The sequence below is a fragment of the Syzygium oleosum genome, unplaced genomic scaffold (genome assembly GCF_021117445.2).
Source record: "Syzygium oleosum isolate NSW1041296 unplaced genomic scaffold, Sole_v2.1 Sole_v2.19, whole genome shotgun sequence".
Classification (NCBI taxonomy): Eukaryota; Viridiplantae; Streptophyta; class Magnoliopsida; order Myrtales; family Myrtaceae; genus Syzygium; species Syzygium oleosum.
This window is the reverse complement of record NW_026607503.1, coordinates 661,850-679,039: the sequence shown is the minus strand read 5'-3', so window position 1 is coordinate 679,039 and position 17,190 is coordinate 661,850. Positions and strand designations below refer to the sequence as shown.

Genomic DNA, 17,190 nt, shown 5'->3' with positions numbered 1-17,190 from the left:
ATCACCTATATAAATGTGGAGTGGGGCTGCTCCTATGAGAATTATTGGCGATACTCTCTAGAGCACTTATGAATAAACCAAACACTCACATGGCCTATTAGCGCTAAACCGTGTTGAACAACAAATTTTGTGGGAGTGTAATGTGATTGATGAAAATTATGATTCACAAAAAGAAATTCTTGGTTTATAGTATTTTCAAATTTCACCAATGATTTCGTAAGTTATATTTCATTTTTTCTAGTACTGGTTCATAGCATAACAAGCATCAATTTCGATGCATTACACTCTAATAACCCAGTATTATTCTATTTTTTCATCTTAACACCTTTTGAAATATGTGGGGATTGTTGGATATTTCGATAGTTACGAATATTGAAAGCTATTATGTTTGTAACGGTTTTATACCGTCATCAATTTATAACCTTTTTTGTCTGCCATTAATCTATAACGGTTGTATAACGTTTTATAATGGTTTAGTAATGGTTTTGTAACACTCTTGACTGCTATCAAATTTCAACATATTTGTAAAATTTTGCAATTTAATGCAAGAATTGACGATGGAAAACGGCTCTCTCTTAATTTTATCAACAAACTGTTACTCCGAACATAACTTAAAAGAGATATACAAAAACATGAAAATATTTAATCTCATTCTACTTATCTTTCCTTTTTTGCTTGGTTATACACATAACGTAGTTCCTATTCCTTCTATTATTATGTGTGGAATAAAGAAACAGGTATGTTGTATCTTGAGAGGATAGCCGCTAGAATCTATTACACTGAGTTTTGTACTTAGAGGGGCAGAATTATTCTTAAAGACAGTGCTTGCACGTCTAAGACGACAGTTCAATTTTGTATCTTAATTTTCTCATCTTTTTCAACTGATTTCCAGCAATTCTTATTTTTCATATTATTTAACATTTTTCCAACACGACAGCTCAAAGAGGATGGCAGCAACTCGTTGTCTCGATCGACTCAGGCTAGCAAACACAGCTTTGCGATGGGGACTACGACTAAGAGTGAAAAGATCAGCGTAGGCGACGACGACGCACTATCACTAAGGAATTGTTGTAGGGGCTATCAAATTCAGCAACACCCTCGGCAGTGCGGTGCCTCGAGATGGACGCGACAATGGCAATGTGAATGATGCGGCTCGATCAAATCGAGACGAGCAATGGAATCTGAATGTTGCTTGTATTCTTTCTGTTGTGTATTTTGTTTTTGGTCGAGAGTCTCTTCACAATTCCACTGCATAATCTGTTTGTCCCAACCGAGAATACATGCTTTCCATGGTAGAGTATGTTGCGGTATTTGCTGAAATCCCTTTCCTTGAAGGGTGTTGGCTAAATTGCATTTGAGGGTGGCCCGGCTCGTGGGAGCTCGGTCTTGAAAATTGGAATGAGTTTATCTCCCCCTAAATTCAAGCTCGTTTCGCATGTCGGGCCAATTCAAATGCAATTCACAACCAGGCCAATTTAAACGAGATTCATTTGATGCGGACATGTTATCGCTAAACAAAAAAATTTCATAATGTCTTAATGCCATGCACATGCAAAATCATGTGAGCGATATTTTGTTTAAGGGAAAATTCCAAATAAAGGCTTGAAGTACTCTTATTTTCTCAAACAAAAGCCTGAAGTGAACAATGTATCAAATAATGGCCTAAAGTGGCATGTTAGTCTCAGATAAGGGCTTGAAGTGGCCATGATAGTTTCAAATAAGGGCCTGACCTCGCCGATCGCCGGCCGACAAAATATTCCAGCTGGTCAAGGGCATTTTCGTCCAAAGATAATGTTATTTTTAATTTCTTTTTTTCTTTTTTCCTTTCTTTTCTTTTTTCCTTTTTCAGGTTTTCTGTTTGTTCTTCGCCGATGGTCGGCCGGCTAACCACCAGCGAAGCTCGACAATAGCCAAGGGACGACCTCGCCTAGGCGTCACCCGGCCTTGGGTGAGGTAGGCCATCCCTCGTCGACCATGGGCGAGGCCGACCTTTGCCGAGGCAAGACTAGCCTCGCCGACAGTTGGCGAGGTGACCCTTGCCCAAATCTGGAGAGGGTCGCCTCACCCAGCCCTTCCCAGGCTTCGCCCGTGGCTGGCCGGCCATCGGCAAAGAACAAAGAGAAAATCATAAAAAGAAAAAAGAAAGAAAAAAGGAAAAAATGAAGGAAAGGAAAGGAAAAGGAATGGAAAAAATAAAGAAAAAAAGGAAAAAAATTCAAAAAAGTAAAAAGAAGAAAATGCCCTTACCATCCGAAAAGTGAGGCCAAACAAAAAATAGCCACTTCATGCCTTTATTTAAAACTAAATCCACTTCAGACCCTTATTTGAAAAAATAAGGGCACTTCAAGCCCTTATTTGACACAAAGTCCTATTCAAACCCTTATTTGAAAAAATAATGCCACTTCAGGTCCTTATTTGAAAATGTCTAGCTTGCTTCGCATATCGGGCCAATTCAAATGCAATTCACAACCAGGCCAATTTAAATGAGATTCATTCGATGCGGACATGTTATCGCTAAACAAAAAATGTTCATAATGTCTTAATGCCATGCACATGCAAAATAATGGGAGCGATATTTTGTTTTATAAGTCAAAGTTTGCCGTTATCGACAAATTCAATTCTTGAATTTTACGAAATGTAGGAGATCTTTAGGTAAAAATCCAAGTGTCAACAGATAGGATTTAAATGATCTATAATCATTTTTCGAGGAAATTATCATTACCTTCACCCTTAATTAATGTATGTTTGCCATGATAATAAATTTGATCATTGTAACTAATTGTCATGTCCAATTTGTTAGCTGATACGTACTCAGTATGAGTGAATTATATTTTCTCTTTAAATCTACAATTTCAAGCAACTTTCAATCAAGCGTTCAAGATATTATAAATTTGATAGGAGTGTTGGAATATTTAAATATTAAATCATGTTTTCATCTAAAAGTTTAGACTTTTAGAAGGCTAGTAGTGATCTCACAAAAAAAATTACATGGTAACAAAATAGGAAGTCTAGAGTCCAAATATTTCTAAACCACTTATCCGACTCTCTTTTTATATATTTTATCTCAAAACCAGACTAGATGAAGAAATAGTATTATGCTTAATATTCGTATTGTCAAGGATATTAAGTACTTGACCACAAAAAAAGGATATTAAGGGCGCGAATGATAACCATTCTGTTCCAGAAACAATTCCTGGAACAAAAATAGATTTTTCTATTTCCGTTCGCAGGACGAGTTTCTGAGGAAAGAAATCCGTTTGATAACGACCAAAAATTTCTATTTCTAGAACAGAAATCCATTTGATAACAACATAAAATTTCTATTTCCTAGAACAGAAACCCGTTTGATAACAACACAAATTTCTATTTCCCAGAACAGAAATCCATTTTTTAGAAATGGTCTCTAAAATGAAAATCAATCAAAACACCCAAACCCTAGTAAAACCCTAAAGGCTTATTCATTCAAAGGATTGTGTTGTTTTTTAGGATTTTAGGATTTTTTAGGGGTCAAGACCCCTTTTAGGGTTTTTTAGAGGTTAAAACCCCTTTTAAATCTCTAAACTAAGGAGTCTTCAAAAATATCATTTGGGCACCTCAAAAAATTTAAATTTCACTCAAAGTGGGTGGCCATAAGTATTCTAAGCCATTCTGTGAAGTTTTGAAATTTTTGATTTTTTGATTTTTTTATAAAAAATTCACCAAATTTCCTCTTTTCCAGAAATCTGACTTTTTTTATTTTCTGGAAATTTTTATGAATTTTTCTGGAATTTTTCAATTTTTATGGATTTTCTGGAAAAAAAAATTTAGATTTTTAGGAATTTTCCGGATTTTCTAATTTTTTTATGAATTTTCTGAATTTTTTTATTTTTTCTGATTTTTCTAATTTTTTTTAGAATTTTTTTTATTTTTACCGCCAGGAATGAACTGGACTGAACCAGTTCAGACCGGGGCCAAATTTAGGAAGAAATGTGTTTTGAAGAGAGAAGACAGATTCTTTTAGAAATGATTTTCATTTCTCGTCCAGAAACAGAAAACCTACTTTTTTTTTGTTCTGGAACAAAAAGTTGTTTCAGAAATAGAAAAATGGAATTGCGTTACCAAACGGGTTTCTGTTCCAAACCTATTCCCGGAAACAGAAAACTAGTTCTTAACAAAAACATAATGGTTATTATGCGCGTCATAAGTAACTCAATGTTCATAAAATGCTTAAATCTAGTCTATATTGAATAATGTAAATATACAAAAATCATATATATATATAATTAAATTTATAATCATAGCATAGGCTTATGACCAAAAAAAATCACAGCATAGGCTTCGTATGCGCCTACTTAAGTATTTTAATATGACCCATTTATTCAAATATCCAATGACAATTTAGGAGGCACTCTTATAGGTCAATATTACGTAACAATCCCTGCACTCTCGCGCTTTACCCTCAAGTTTTGCCTTCTCAAGTGATTTTTTTTTTTTGGTCCTTTTGCTCAGGGAAGCATCGACGCTCCACGGCTACATAATGCTTTTGTCAAGGATCGAACTCAGAATGGCTCCTTGGCCCCGTTTGGTTCAACATTCCCAATGCTCATTTGGCCTCTAAAGTCCCTTGGCCAAATGCAAATGGCATTTGGCAATTTTTTTTACTCACTTTGGGGAAATACAATTGCATTTGGAATGCTCCCCAAGGGACCTTTGGCCAATGCACCTCTGAAGGTGCTTTGGGAAGTTGCATTTTCGGAATGCAACTTGCACTATTCATCGACACTGTTCATCTTCCCTAAACTAAGGTCCGGCGGCCGGCCGCCGCCGCCTGAGGGCTAGCCCAACTCCGGCGACCACCGCCCGGGGGTCGCGCTACCCCGGCGACCGCCGCCTGGGGTAGCCGGACCTCGGGCGATCGCCTGGGTCGCGCGACCCAGGCAACGCTTGGCCTAGGTCGCGCGACCCAGGCGACCGCCCGAGGTCCGGCGACCCCAGGCAGTGGTCGCCGGCGACCAGATCTAGCCATCGGCGGTTGGCCGGCGACCAAATCTGGCCGGAGGCGGCGGCCGGCGGTGTAGCTCCACTGGAGCTTTTTTTTTAAAAAAAAAAATAGCAAAAGTCCTTTAGCCCAAGTTGATTTTAAAAAACACTTACCAAACGCTATTTGCATTTCGGAAAACCCCTTTAGCCCAAAGGTATTTGCATTCCCCCAAAGTCGAGCCAAACGGGCCCCTTGTCCGCCTTCCCTGCCGTGAGAGAGAGAGAGAGAGAGAGAGAGAGAGAGAGAGAGAGAGAGAGAGAGAACATTGGGCCTCATGAAGGAGCCCAATCAATGAATGGGCCGCGTAAAGGAGCCCAGAGCAACGAACGGGCCTCCAAGCCCAAGAACAAAGCGCGCGATGGGCCCAAGGCCTTAAGACCACGTGGGCCGGGAACGAAGCCAACCCCCGTCCAAAATCCGGAATCCGGATCACGTGCGAGCGCGCACGGGGGTCCGCTCCTCCTCGAGTCCGGAACAGGCAAAGCAGAGAGAGAGAGAAGAAAAAAAAAAATCAAAGGTGACGTGCAGATCTCGACACGTGGACCCACGCGCACAATCGGATGCAAACATATTTATATTCCACTCTTTATTCTCCCTTTCTCGTCCGCCCTTCCCTCATCTCTCTCAAGCATTCTCGCCAGAAACGCACAGGCCTCCCTCCCTCCCTCTCCCCCTGCGAACCCTAGACCTCCTCCGACCTCCGTCCATGCCCGTCACCTCCGAGCCGCTCCGCCGTTGATTCTCGGATCGGATCGCCGCTCGTTCCGCTCGGTTGTCCCCCAGGAGGAAGAGGAAGAGAGGGAAGAAGAAGAGGGGCCAGCTCCTTTCCCCCGGGCGAATCTCCAGCGGATCGAGAGACATGGCGGCCTCCTCGATGACGAGCTCCGTGTACCTCCACGTCATCGAAGACGTCATCACCAAGGTCCGGGAGGAGTTCGTCAACAACGGCGGCCCCGGCGAGGAGGTCCTGAACGAGCTCCAAGGGGTAATTTTTTATTCTCCTCTTTACCTCAATTCGTTGGATTGGATTGTCGAGAGGATTCTTTTGGCGTGTGATCTGCGAGGGTGGAGTTTCGATTTCATTTTGAGATTCTGGATGAATTGGATGCAGTGTTAGATCTGCCGGGCTTGTGGGTTTACCCTGATTTAGGGCTTCCAGTGTGCTTTCTCTCTCATTTTTTTTTTTATTTTGTAAAATTTGGGTCTAATTTTTATGCGGAAAGTTGGGTTTCTGTTCTCGATGCGTCCGATCACCGTCGGGGGATTCTTGATTCTTGTTGAATGCGGAATCCGACAGATTTGGGAGACGAAGATGATGCAAGCGGGTGCTGTTCTCGGTCCAGTGGACAGGTCGGCCGCCGCCGCGAAGCCTCCACTGGGCGGTGCAGCTGCTCCTGTTCATGATCTCAATGTACCTTACGAGGGGACGGAAGAATACGAAACTCCCACAGCTGACATGCTCTTCCCTCCAGTGAGTTCGGTCCCTTATCCACTCACCCCATGTCGTCTTGCTCGTTTTTTTTTTAAGTGGCTCGGTTCTGAATCTTGTGGGTGCTGCCGTTTGATTGGGATTTCCTTGAGATGTAGACGCCTTTGCAAACTCCCATTCCAACCCCGCTACCTGGGACTGTAGATAGCTCGATGTACAACATTCCGACCGGATCTTCTGATTACCCCACTCCTTCAAATGATGGTGTCGGCAATTCTGGCGGCAATACTGAGATAAAAACTGGGCGACCCAGCGCTTACATGGTATGGTAGTTCTATTCCCCAGGACATTGAAAATCAAAGTAGTTTTTGTTGTATTCTATACCATGCCACATACGATGCTTCTTGCTCTTGACTTTCGTATGGTTAGCAATTCAGCTTGGTTCAATGATTTTCCCAGCTGATTAGCTAAACCACCAGACCGGACAAGCAACCGTTGTTCTTCAATAATGCGAAGCTGTTACTTTTTTGCTTAAAAAAAGGATAAAGAAATATTGAAACCCTATTCCTGTAAGACTGAATGGTTATATCTTATTTGGTATCTTACTGTTTTGATTTTTAGTATACGTAGTTGAGTAATGGTTAAGTTGATTTCGTGATGCTTGTTTACATAGTATTTTTCAAGAATGCCTCTGTATGATGGCCAATTTTAAGCTCATAACTCTTCTTTTAGATGATTACGGGAGGATAGTAATTTTAGTTGTTATATGTTTTGATGTTTAGATATACGAAGGCTCAAATGTTGAGCCATATTTATATGGACAGTAGAAACCTATCAGAAATTATAACAAATAGAAATGTAGGTTTGGTTTCAGAATTTTATGATTGTCTGCTGAAGTCTATGTTCATGCACTCGTTTTGTGCTTAACAGAATTTCTAATCTGTAACACGTGCTCTAGTGTTTAAGGGAGGATAGATTTTGTATCACTGAGAATGCCACATCTAGCATACCTGGAGACAAGCCCATTATGAACTATCCCCTTTGCAAACAGCCCTTTTTGTGCAACTGCTATTCAAAACCTTGTCCAGTACAATTTCCATAAGCAGATTGGTTTTTTTTTTTATTTGGCAGCATTCTCCCTCACCTTGGATGAATCAAAGGCCCCCCTTGGGTGTCGATGTTAATGTTGGTGAGTAAAATCTTGGAGCTGCAACGGGTTTCAATCTAATGGTCCTATTGTAATTTCTCTCCTATCCTAATTTATGTAGCTTATATGGAGGCTAGAGAGGATGGAGATAGAGGAACTTCTCATCAGCCCCATACACAAGTAAGTTTTCGCCTCATATTTGTCTCTAATTTTTTACTTTCACATAGCTTCCTGGATGTCTAGTGAGTGGTTGTCTTGCCTAAAATGATGGTAGTATTATCACTTGAAGTTTGAGCATTGATCTTGATGTTGAAAAATTATAGGATTTCTTCATGTCCTCTGGAAAGAGAAAACGTGAGGATGTTGTTCCGCACTATCAGAATGGTGGATATATACCACAACAGGATGGAGCTGGAGATGCTGTATTTGAGGATTCACAGGTCTAATTTGATTTTCATTGCACATATTGTTAGTATGTGATCTTTAATTCTTGTGAAAATACCTAGGTATGCTTATTGTTATTTGGTTTGGCTGATATTTTTGCTCTATATTGCTGATTATTGCCAATTGCTAATGCCAGTTTCTTTATGCTCTCAATCGATTTAGTAAGAGAGAGAGAGACAGAGAGAGACAGAGAGAGGTAAGACAGTCTTGTGAGTGAAGCAGATTTTGTTTGTGCAATTGATGGAATGAGTTGAGCGGGTTGCTTTTGTAACCAGTTTTTTTAGTGGTTTAAAGCTCTAGCAAAAGATGCAGCGTTTAGATGTTGAGCAAGGAAAGTGACTACTGACATGTGCTCAGTTTCCAAAGGCATTGGAAATCCAGACCGGCTTAGAGAATCACTGGCGCTAGCGCAACATGAACACATTGTTTCTGGTCTTGTATGTTGCTATAATGCCATTTTCTCAGGCCTTGATACTTCATAGTCTCCATGAATTACTTTGTGTCACTGAATGAGCCTGATGAATTTGACCTAGGGAGAGTTTTGGGAGTATAAACATGTAGATCTGGTGCTTGAAGTTTGGTTATTGTTTTCTAGTTCAATTGTTGAAGCTCTGTTTTTTATCGTGGGCCAGTGTCTGTACTGTGCCACAGGATATGCAATCCTTTTCCTGGTGGATTTAGTTTCAACATCTGTTTTGGAACTTTTGTAATTTGCTTAGTCATACATTTGCTAACCCAGGTGTGGTAAATTTCCAGATCACAGAGAAGACGACTATTCTACCCACTGCAGACACCGCAAATAGGCAGATGCTGGCACATGTGGGGAGGCCACTGTCAAAGATACCTCAAGTAGATGGGCAAACTCCTGATCCATATGACGAGATGCTTTCTACTCCCAATGTGAGTTCCACTTAAGATATTGGAACATAGAATTGAATGCTTGATCCTCTCTTCTGCTTTTTCTGATAATAGAATTCTGAATTTTTGCATGTTCATGTGTTTCCTTTTTTCACTCTGTGGCCAGAAAGTTCTGTAGTTGCCTTCAGGATCCATGTGATGAGTATATCTTGCTAGTATATATCTAATAGCAGACCTTAGAGAAGTCTTCATAAGGTGCAAGGGTATACCATTATCTGCATTAAAAATCCATGCCTTGTTCATGTGTTTTGTTTTCAATAGCCATATCTGCAGAGTCGTTCAATTTGAGATGAGTAATTTTCCCCAAAAAATAAGAGAGATAAGGAGCAATCTCACTGGTTGGTTCCCTTCTGATGTGTTTCCTTTTCTTGGCATTGAAGATATACAATTATCAAGGAGTCATGAATGAAGATTACAACATTGCTAGTACACCGGCTCCAAATGGTATTTGCGACTTTTGCAAGTTTATGATATTTGAGCCAGTACTTTGGTGTCACTGGTGTAGTAGAAAACTCAGATGATCTCCTTGTTTTTCTACAGAATTACAGGCGAGTACCCCTGCTATTGGAGTTCATAATGATGTTGGAGATGATGAAGATGAAGATGAGCCACCGTTGAATGAAAATGATGATGATGAGGATGATTTAGATGATGTGGACAAGGGGGAGGAGCTAAATACCCAGCACCTAGTCCTAGCTCAATTTGACAAGGTGACGGTTGCTTCAGGATGACAATGATTATCTGCCTTGGAGCTGTCTTACTTTGTTTAGGTAGAAACTATATTTTTAGTTTGTATTTTTGTGTGGATAGGTGACACGGACGAAGAGCAGGTGGAAGTGCACGCTTAAGGATGGCATAATGCATATAAACAATAAGGATATCCTTTTCAACAAGGTCAGGTTCTAGAGTTAATTGATTTCACTTTTTTCAAGCTTTATCTGTTCTCTACGTTCTTTTTTTTTGTTTTAAACGTGAACCTCTGGCGGCTTTTTTTATGTTGATTTCTGTCAGGCAACGGGAGAGTTTGACTTCTGATGATGTTCGAGTATTATTAGTTCTGCTGCATAGCAGGAATTACTTGGAAGAGACAATCGAGATATGTAATTGGTGTTTCGTATTTTTTCCCCTTCTATCGATTAAATATCGTTCGTAGGTGAGAGAGTGAGGGAAGTGAGGTCGAGGCCATCAAGCCTCGGTTGGATGGTTTGGCCTATTGTACATAATGAAAGAGTTTTATTCTATTTTTTTCCCTTATTGGCCTTTAAATGGACGGTCAAATTCACGACTCTTTTGGGAATTTTTCCATTTCCCTAATGAAGTGCGATACCAGCATCTTATGTAACCTGTACTTTTGACTTTCTGAGACTTCATGTAATTTGTTCTGATTGCATTTCTTTACCTATGAATCATGATCTTATGTTGATCCTTTGGTAACTTTCTAGAGCACATTGGGTAGCATTATTTTGCAGCTCTCCTTTCCCATTCTTTCTTTGTTACTAAAAGTCCTTCATGCTTAAAAGGTCGGTTAAGACATCTATTTATAGTTTTGGTGGCTGGCCTTAGAATTTGGTAAGTGTAATATATGATAGCCCAATAAGGTACTGTGCTTTAAGGGTATGACTGTTATATAACTGTCCTGCTATGAACCGGTGCATAAGGTAGGTGTGCACGCACGGCGTGTGTGCATGCGGGCAACTTGGATTGCGGAACCGATAAAAATGAGCCACCATTTTAGGGAAACCTCATAAATTGCTGCCGGGGATTCAATCTTGCATGAGACTTCCCATATATTTCCTCAGTTGCCCCCGTTCCATTGGCAACATAACCGTGAAAAGATCAAATGAACGAATATTATGAATTCAGAGGACTAGCAATAGAAAGAAAGGGGATCCATCTCGTCCACATGATGATGAATCTCACAAAAATATGACTTGAGTGTCTGTCTTTTTAAGAGAAGTCTGTTTATGGCCTTAGGCTGCGTTTGGCCGTCAAGTCAGAACCATTCGATTCGCATAGGTACGATCATGACCCCGAGCTCAAGTCCTTGGCTTCTGGTATTCAGTCTTTCATCAGTACATTGATGGGGGAGTGTTGCTGTTCAGTACCTTGCTTTGCATCGATACATTTTTTTTTTCTTTTTGGTCATTGACGTGGGAGTGTTCCTGTAGAACTTTTTCTCTTGAATGTTGGGATCACAGAGATTCAGTTTTCGTCAGCTTGTGACTGTATAATTGGAGATAAAATGGAGGGGCCCGGTCCTTCTCGAGAGGCACACAAGTCCCATTCAAAAACCCATCTCAGGACCTCCATTTATCTGACTCTGATTTTGTTAGAAAGTCTTCCTTTTTTCAGTGGCCAAGAAGCTTTGCGAGAATGTAATTGGGGATATCTTGTTTCGTCTGCACATGAGAATGGCCTCCAGGAGGTGCCACGTGTTCTCTCATCCAATCCCCGATTGTATGGACGTTAGAATCTCATAAAGCTCGTCACTGTAGTCCGCAACTTCCCCCCAACACTTCGAACGAGAAAAAAGCCGCGCTTCGAAACAGCAGTCGAAGCTTCCTTACTATAAGCCCAAATGGCTGCCGCAATTTCAACTGTCGGAACTGTTAATGGGAAGCCGGTACTTCGTTTTCGCCCTGTTTTCTCTATAGGGTCATTCTTGTTTTGTTCGGTTCTTTTCCGGAACCTGTCGCTCTGTTCCAGTTGCTGATGTTTCTTGGTTTTCTAGCTCATAAGCAAATAAAGTCCGGTAGATTGTGATCAGTTCTTGGATTTTTCATTCTTTAATCATAGTTGATTCTGTAAGTAGTATGATCCCTAGCGGAGCGGCTTATACGAAAGAAATACGAATCAGTGAGGGACTATATGTTTTCTTTGAGAGATGGTCTTTGCCTAGGCGAGACATTCTAGTTCCAGTGGACTTTATGTTGGCTTGTGTAATGGAGTTCATGTGCTGTGATGTAGTTGAGCTTTAACAACTCGAGCTCGGTGATCCCGAGCTCGGGCTTCTTGGGCAACGGCCTGAAGAAGGTGAGCTCCAGAATCACGAGCCCGAAGCCTTCATCTCGAAGCTTCAGGATTTGCGCCGAAATTGACGAGGACAAGCAGACCGAGAAGGACAAATGGAAAGGCCTCGCCTACGACACTTCCGACGACCAGCAAGACATTACCAGAGGCAAAGGCATGGTCGATTCTCTGTTCCAGGCTCCTATGGATAGCGGAACCCACTACGCCGTCATGAGTTCCTATGAATATCTCAGCACCGGTCTTCGCCAGTAAGTAAATGAGGGATTTACATGGTTATTCGATTCACACAATCAGAACAAAGTCAAATAATCAACCAAACTCGATTGTCATACATACTGATTATATGTTCCCCTTGAGTTAGATATAACCTGGATAATACCGTGGATGGATTCTACATCGCTCCTGCTTTCATGGACAAGCTCGTTGTTCACATCACCAAGAACTTCATGACCTTGCCGAACATCAAGGTTAGAAGCCTGAAGTTCCTGTTCTGAGAAAAAAAACGTGTACAAATTTGGTCGACTAGTCTGAACTAAATGACTTAAATAATTAATCTGGTTTTCGATCAGATCCCCCTGATTTTAGGTGTCTGGGGTGGAAAAGGTCAGGGTAAATCCTTCCAGTGCGAGCTCGTCTTCGCCAAAATGGGAATCAAGTGAGCTAACCAAAAGCCTCCATCCTTGATTAGACATGACTTATGGTACTGTCCGTCTGCTCTGACTACTTGATGAAATTTCAGCCCCATCATGATGAGTGCTGGAGAGCTGGAAAGTGGAAATGCCGGAGAACCAGCAAAACTCATCCGGCAAAGATACCGTGAAGCGGCCGACATGATCAAGAAAGGGAAGATGTGCTGCCTCTTTATCAATGATCTTGATGCAGGTGCGGGTAGGTTTGGTGGTACCACGCAGTACACAGTGAACAACCAAATGGTGAATGCTACACTCATGAATATTGCTGATAACCCAACCAATGTCCAGCTCCCTGGTATGTACAACAAGGAGGAGAATCCTCGTGTCCCTGTCATTGTCACGGGTAACGACTTCTCCACGTTGTATGCCCCCCTCATTCGTGATGGTCGTATGGAGAAATTCTACTGGGCTCCCACTCGTGAGGACCGAATTGGTGTCTGCACCGGTATCTTCAGGACTGACAATGTCTCTGATGAAGCCATCGTGAAGCTTGTTGACAGTTTCCCTGGTCAATCCATTGGTAAGCATGGTGTAGATCTCCACATACTCTGCTAATATTGCAAATTCAGTACTAATGTGAAGAAGAAATATTGAGTAAACTATCACCTTCAAAGGCAATTATGAACTTTTTGCTAAGTATTCTTTATGTAGGAAAGGATGACATATATCAATTACTCCACAATTAAGATCATACCCAAATCCCAAAATCAATTCAAAAGAGCATAACAAATTTGCAGGAGCGTTGAAAATTACCGGGTCCTGTTAGAGAAAAAATGGTGATGGAGATGGGGAAATCTTATAAATATTTTCTGAAGTGCCATCGCGTCAAATTGTACTCATCACAAACTCCAATCTTCTTTGCAGACTTCTTTGGTGCTCTAAGAGCAAGAGTCTACGACGACGAGGTTAGGAAGTGGGTATCGGGCGTGGGAGTCGACAGCATCGGGAAGAAGCTCGTAAACTCAAAGGAGGGCCCCCCAACTTTTGATCAGCCCAAAATGACTCTTGAGAAGCTGCTTGAGTATGGCAATATGCTGGTGCAGGAACAAGAAAATGTGAAGAGAGTCCAATTGGCCGACAAGTACTTGGCCGAGGCAGCTCTGGGAGATGCCAATGAAGATGCTATGAAGCAGGGAACTTTCTATGGTTAGAACCCCGGTATCCCTGAGGTTGTTTTTAATGGTTAGTTGCACTCTCTTTACTTCGGTTACAGGTTTTTGTTTAAGCGTCCTACCGAAAACAATAACGCAGGCCAAGCAGCCCAACAAGTCAATCTTCCTGTTCCTGAAGGTTGCACTGACCCAGCTGCGACAAACTTTGATCCAACAGCCAGGAGTGACAATGGTAGCTGCCAGTATTAGAATCCTCTGTTATCGAAGGTTGGGATGTCCTAAAAACGATATCCATAAGTTCACTTCCTGTTTATATTATGAGATTTTCAATGCGACAGTCTTCCTGTTTGTGTTACTGGTTTTTTTATATGACATATGCTTCTCATTTACTCTTGAGGATGATTTTGCTTTTCCATATCTATTATCTTTTAAAGCATTGCACTCGCACTTATTGGGGATGAAGTATACGTTAATTTAATAGTCACTTCAATTCTTAACAGAATCGCGATAGACTATGCTAGGTTACATTTCCATAATTTCTCAGACGAAACCACCTGAAGAAGTTTGCATTTATCCTTGGAAAGGGATGAGAGTGAAGGCGTAGCCACAGCTAAGACCACACATTTATGACGTCCTGCAATCTTCTCTATATCTTAATTTTGTCCTCAGTAGTCATATTACCATTTTCAGCAAGTTAAAAAGAAGTAATTTTTGGGGACAAAAGGTATAATGGACTCCTTCACCTCGTCACCTCTTGATATACCCCTAAAAAGAGATTTGTGCTTCTGGGGACCAACGAAGGTAAACATTAATTTCTCCTTACCTATATGAGGGGGAAAAAGATAGCTACTCACATGTTCTGACTGTTGACACCTCCCGCAATAAGGTTTCCATGTCCCAGAAAAGAAAATTCAGCACATATCCTGTTTCAGAGCTAAAGCCAACTAGAACCCGGTTTCTTCTGAACTCTTCTATCACACATGAGCGCCCGTACTTCTGCAGCATCAATCCATTCGCATCCTGTTAGCAAAACATTGGATAGCAGAACATAAGTGGCAGGATAATCAGGATACAGCTCCAAAAGCTTCTTTGCGGATCGTAGAGCAATTTCCTTGTTTCCATGAATTCTGCAAGAGCTCAGTAGAGCTTTGTAGACCGAGGGACCTGGCTTCACTGGCATGCAATAAATGAATGCCTCTGCTTCTTCGAGATGTCCAGCTCAACCCAAAAGATTGACAACAGGAGCATAATGCTCCAACTTTGGTGGCTCGAGCAAATCACTGCTCCTCATTACAGAAAAGTATTCGAGTCCCTCCTCAACCAAACCAACATGACTACAAGCTGTCAGCACAGCTAGGAAGATGGTACTATCCGGTTTAATATCAGTTCTCCTCATTTGCTAAAATAACTCAACAGCTTCCCTGCCAAAGCCATGGTGTGCATAGCCAGATAACAATGCGTTCCAAGATATAACATCACTCTCTTCCATTGATGAGAAAACCTTTTTTGCATCACCATGAAGGCCACATCTAGCATACAAAAGGACAAGTCCATTCTGAACGTACATGTGAGAAGCATGCCCGGATTTAAAAATTAGAGCATGGATTTGCTTCCCCTCTTCAAGAGCAGAGAAAGGACCTACAGCTTTTAGGGTGCTTGCAAATGTGAAAAACTCTGTACAAATTCCGGCCTTTCTCATTTTGCAAAAACAGTTCACAGCTTCTTTCCCATCGTCAAGATTAGCTTATCCAGCGATCACCGCATTCCATGAGATTTGATCCCATATTCTTATACCCAAACAAACCTTGTGAAAGTCCTCCAAGCTACTACTGCACTCAGAATGGACAGTCACGAGTGAGACTGCTATATACATGTTGGACTCCAAACCTTTTACAATCACCCTACAGTGAACTTGCTTGCACCAATTCAAATGATCCGGATTAGAAAACGAGCAGAGTATACTATTATAAGTGACATAGTTTGGTCTGAGATATTGACGCATCATATCTCTTAGTAATGCCATTGCCTCGCTTGGCTGTTCACTGTGCGCATACCCAGTAATCATCGTCCTCCAGGTAGTATCGTTTCTGCACACCATCCGGTTAAAAACCCTCCTCGAATCTTCCAAATTTGTACATTTGCTGTACATGTCAATCAGGCCAGTCCCAAAGACAACATTACACCCAAACCCTGCTTTTAAACCCAAAGCATGCATCTTTCTCCCAAATTCTCCGTCTTTGAGTTGAGCACAAGCCACCAAAACAGTGGAGCCACCCTGCCGCGTAGGAGCAATTCCCACTTGGTGCATTTTCAGAAACAAGTCCACGGCAATCAGCGGCCAACCGACGTGAAGATAACCGGAGATCAAGGAGTTCCAAGTGACCGCACTCCTCTCACCCAGCTCGTCGAACAGGTCATGGGCGTGCGAGATTCTGCCTCATTTACCGTACATATCGACGAGAGCACTGCACAGATAGACGTTCGAAGTGAACCCCATTTTGACGACGACGGAATGGAGCTGAGCCCCAGCGTCAAGAGAGACCCATTTGGCGCAACAAGATATGAGCTTGCTGAGCACGCGAGGTGTTCGTAAAAATGCATGCCGTTCCGAGATGCTTCCCCAGTCGAGCTGCTCTGACGGAGTGCCATCGAAGCGAAGCGGGTGGCGGCTGTTGAATGAGAATTCATTCTCGTCTTCTGCGCAGTGGCGACTGAAAGGTTCTTGTTACGGTGGAGGGAGAAGAAGATGGGTGGCCTCTAGCTGCCGTTGGCTTCAGGAAACGAACAGCGAAATCCGGTCCCATTCCATGGCCATCTCTTGCCTCTTGAATTCCTGCTGCTTCACTATTTCGCTGGGACTGGAGCTCGAAAATCTCAATGTAAATCTATTTCAAAAGATCTTATGTCGCGCATGAAGTTGATCAATGGAGTTGAGCTAAGGTCGGATTATGGATTTAAACAGGTTGTGACCCTCATCTGTAGCGCGCAAACTCCACGGTTTATCGTGCTCGGTACATTCATTCGATCTTACAGAAGGCGATTATCAGTCTCACTACCATGGAATCACATATATCTCGGGTATTTCTTAATCAGTAGCAATTTCATTGCACATGTCAAAATTTCAGGGGACTAGTCTTGCATGCAACCCCATGTGGTATCCAAGAACACAATCAATCCCCAACATCTCCTACTCTTTATATCGTGGAATTAACAACTTGAGAAGACGATGCCTGCAATTTCAGTTCTTCCTCAGAAGGGTTTTGCATACTGATTTGTCGAGTTCTCTCGAATGAAAGAAATCTTCGGCACCTTGAAGTTACGGAAAAAAGCCGCGGCATTACATAAAAAGACTGCTTTTTTATTGTATTCCAAAGGCAAATATATGCAACTGCGGGTGA

The 17,190-nt window shown here is 41.8% G+C and overlaps 2 protein-coding genes across 4 annotated transcripts; both read left to right on the top strand.

Annotated features, from left to right (window-relative positions):
- Positions 1 to 5,628: 5,628 nt before the first annotated feature.
- On the top strand, positions 5,629 to 15,057 carry LOC115662882 (transcription initiation factor IIA large subunit-like). Of its 2 annotated transcripts, none has more exons than XM_056319888.1 (11): positions 5,629 to 6,005; positions 6,318 to 6,491; positions 6,608 to 6,772; positions 7,581 to 7,638; positions 7,718 to 7,776; positions 7,920 to 8,036; positions 8,797 to 8,940; positions 9,339 to 9,402; positions 9,499 to 9,668; positions 9,769 to 9,853; positions 15,029 to 15,057. In XM_056319888.1, the coding sequence occupies exons 1-11, from the start codon at positions 5,880 to 5,882 to the stop codon at positions 15,040 to 15,042; spliced, it is 1,176 nt and encodes a 391-aa protein (XP_056175863.1). In that variant the 5' UTR covers positions 5,629 to 5,879; the 3' UTR covers positions 15,043 to 15,057. The 2 variants fall into 2 exon arrangements, with proteins under 2 accessions (XP_056175863.1, XP_030440829.1); XM_030584969.2 differs by lacking the exon at positions 15,029 to 15,057 and adding an exon at positions 9,970 to 10,300 and having other exon boundaries at positions 9,769 to 9,852.
- LOC115662880 (ribulose bisphosphate carboxylase/oxygenase activase, chloroplastic-like) lies at positions 11,421 to 14,188 on the top strand. Of its 2 annotated transcripts, none has more exons than XM_030584965.2 (7): positions 11,421 to 11,581; positions 11,926 to 12,236; positions 12,350 to 12,455; positions 12,558 to 12,643; positions 12,728 to 13,200; positions 13,545 to 13,826; positions 13,932 to 14,188. In XM_030584965.2, exons 1-7 carry the CDS (start codon positions 11,537 to 11,539, stop codon positions 14,039 to 14,041), a joined length of 1,413 nt encoding a protein of 470 aa, XP_030440825.1. In that variant the 5' UTR covers positions 11,421 to 11,536; the 3' UTR covers positions 14,042 to 14,188. The 2 variants fall into 2 exon arrangements, with proteins under 2 accessions (XP_030440825.1, XP_030440827.1); XM_030584967.2 differs by having other exon boundaries at positions 11,422 to 11,581; positions 13,545 to 13,849.
- Positions 15,058 to 17,190: the final 2,133 nt, after the last annotated feature.

What these genes read in the sequence shown, in the direction of transcription:
- LOC115662882 (XM_030584969.2), top strand. Translation starts at nt 5,880, where the DNA reads ATGGCGGCCTCCTCGATGACGAGCTCCGTGTACCTCCACGTCATCGAA. An exon ending in GGGTGTCGATGTTAATGTTG is followed by an intron (nt 7,639 to 7,717) that starts GTGAGTAAAATC and finishes TAATTTATGTAG; the next exon opens with CTTATATGGAGGCTAGAGAG. An exon ending in CTCATCAGCCCCATACACAA is followed by an intron (nt 7,777 to 7,919) that starts GTAAGTTTTCGC and finishes GAAAAATTATAG; the next exon opens with GATTTCTTCATGTCCTCTGG.
- LOC115662880 (XM_030584965.2), top strand. Translation starts at nt 11,537, where the DNA reads ATGGCTGCCGCAATTTCAACTGTCGGAACTGTTAATGGGAAGCCG. An exon ending in GAACTGTTAATGGGAAGCCG is followed by an intron (nt 11,582 to 11,925) that starts GTACTTCGTTTT and finishes GCTGTGATGTAG; the next exon opens with TTGAGCTTTAACAACTCGAG. An exon ending in TTCGCCAAAATGGGAATCAA is followed by an intron (nt 12,644 to 12,727) that starts GTGAGCTAACCA and finishes ATGAAATTTCAG; the next exon opens with CCCCATCATGATGAGTGCTG.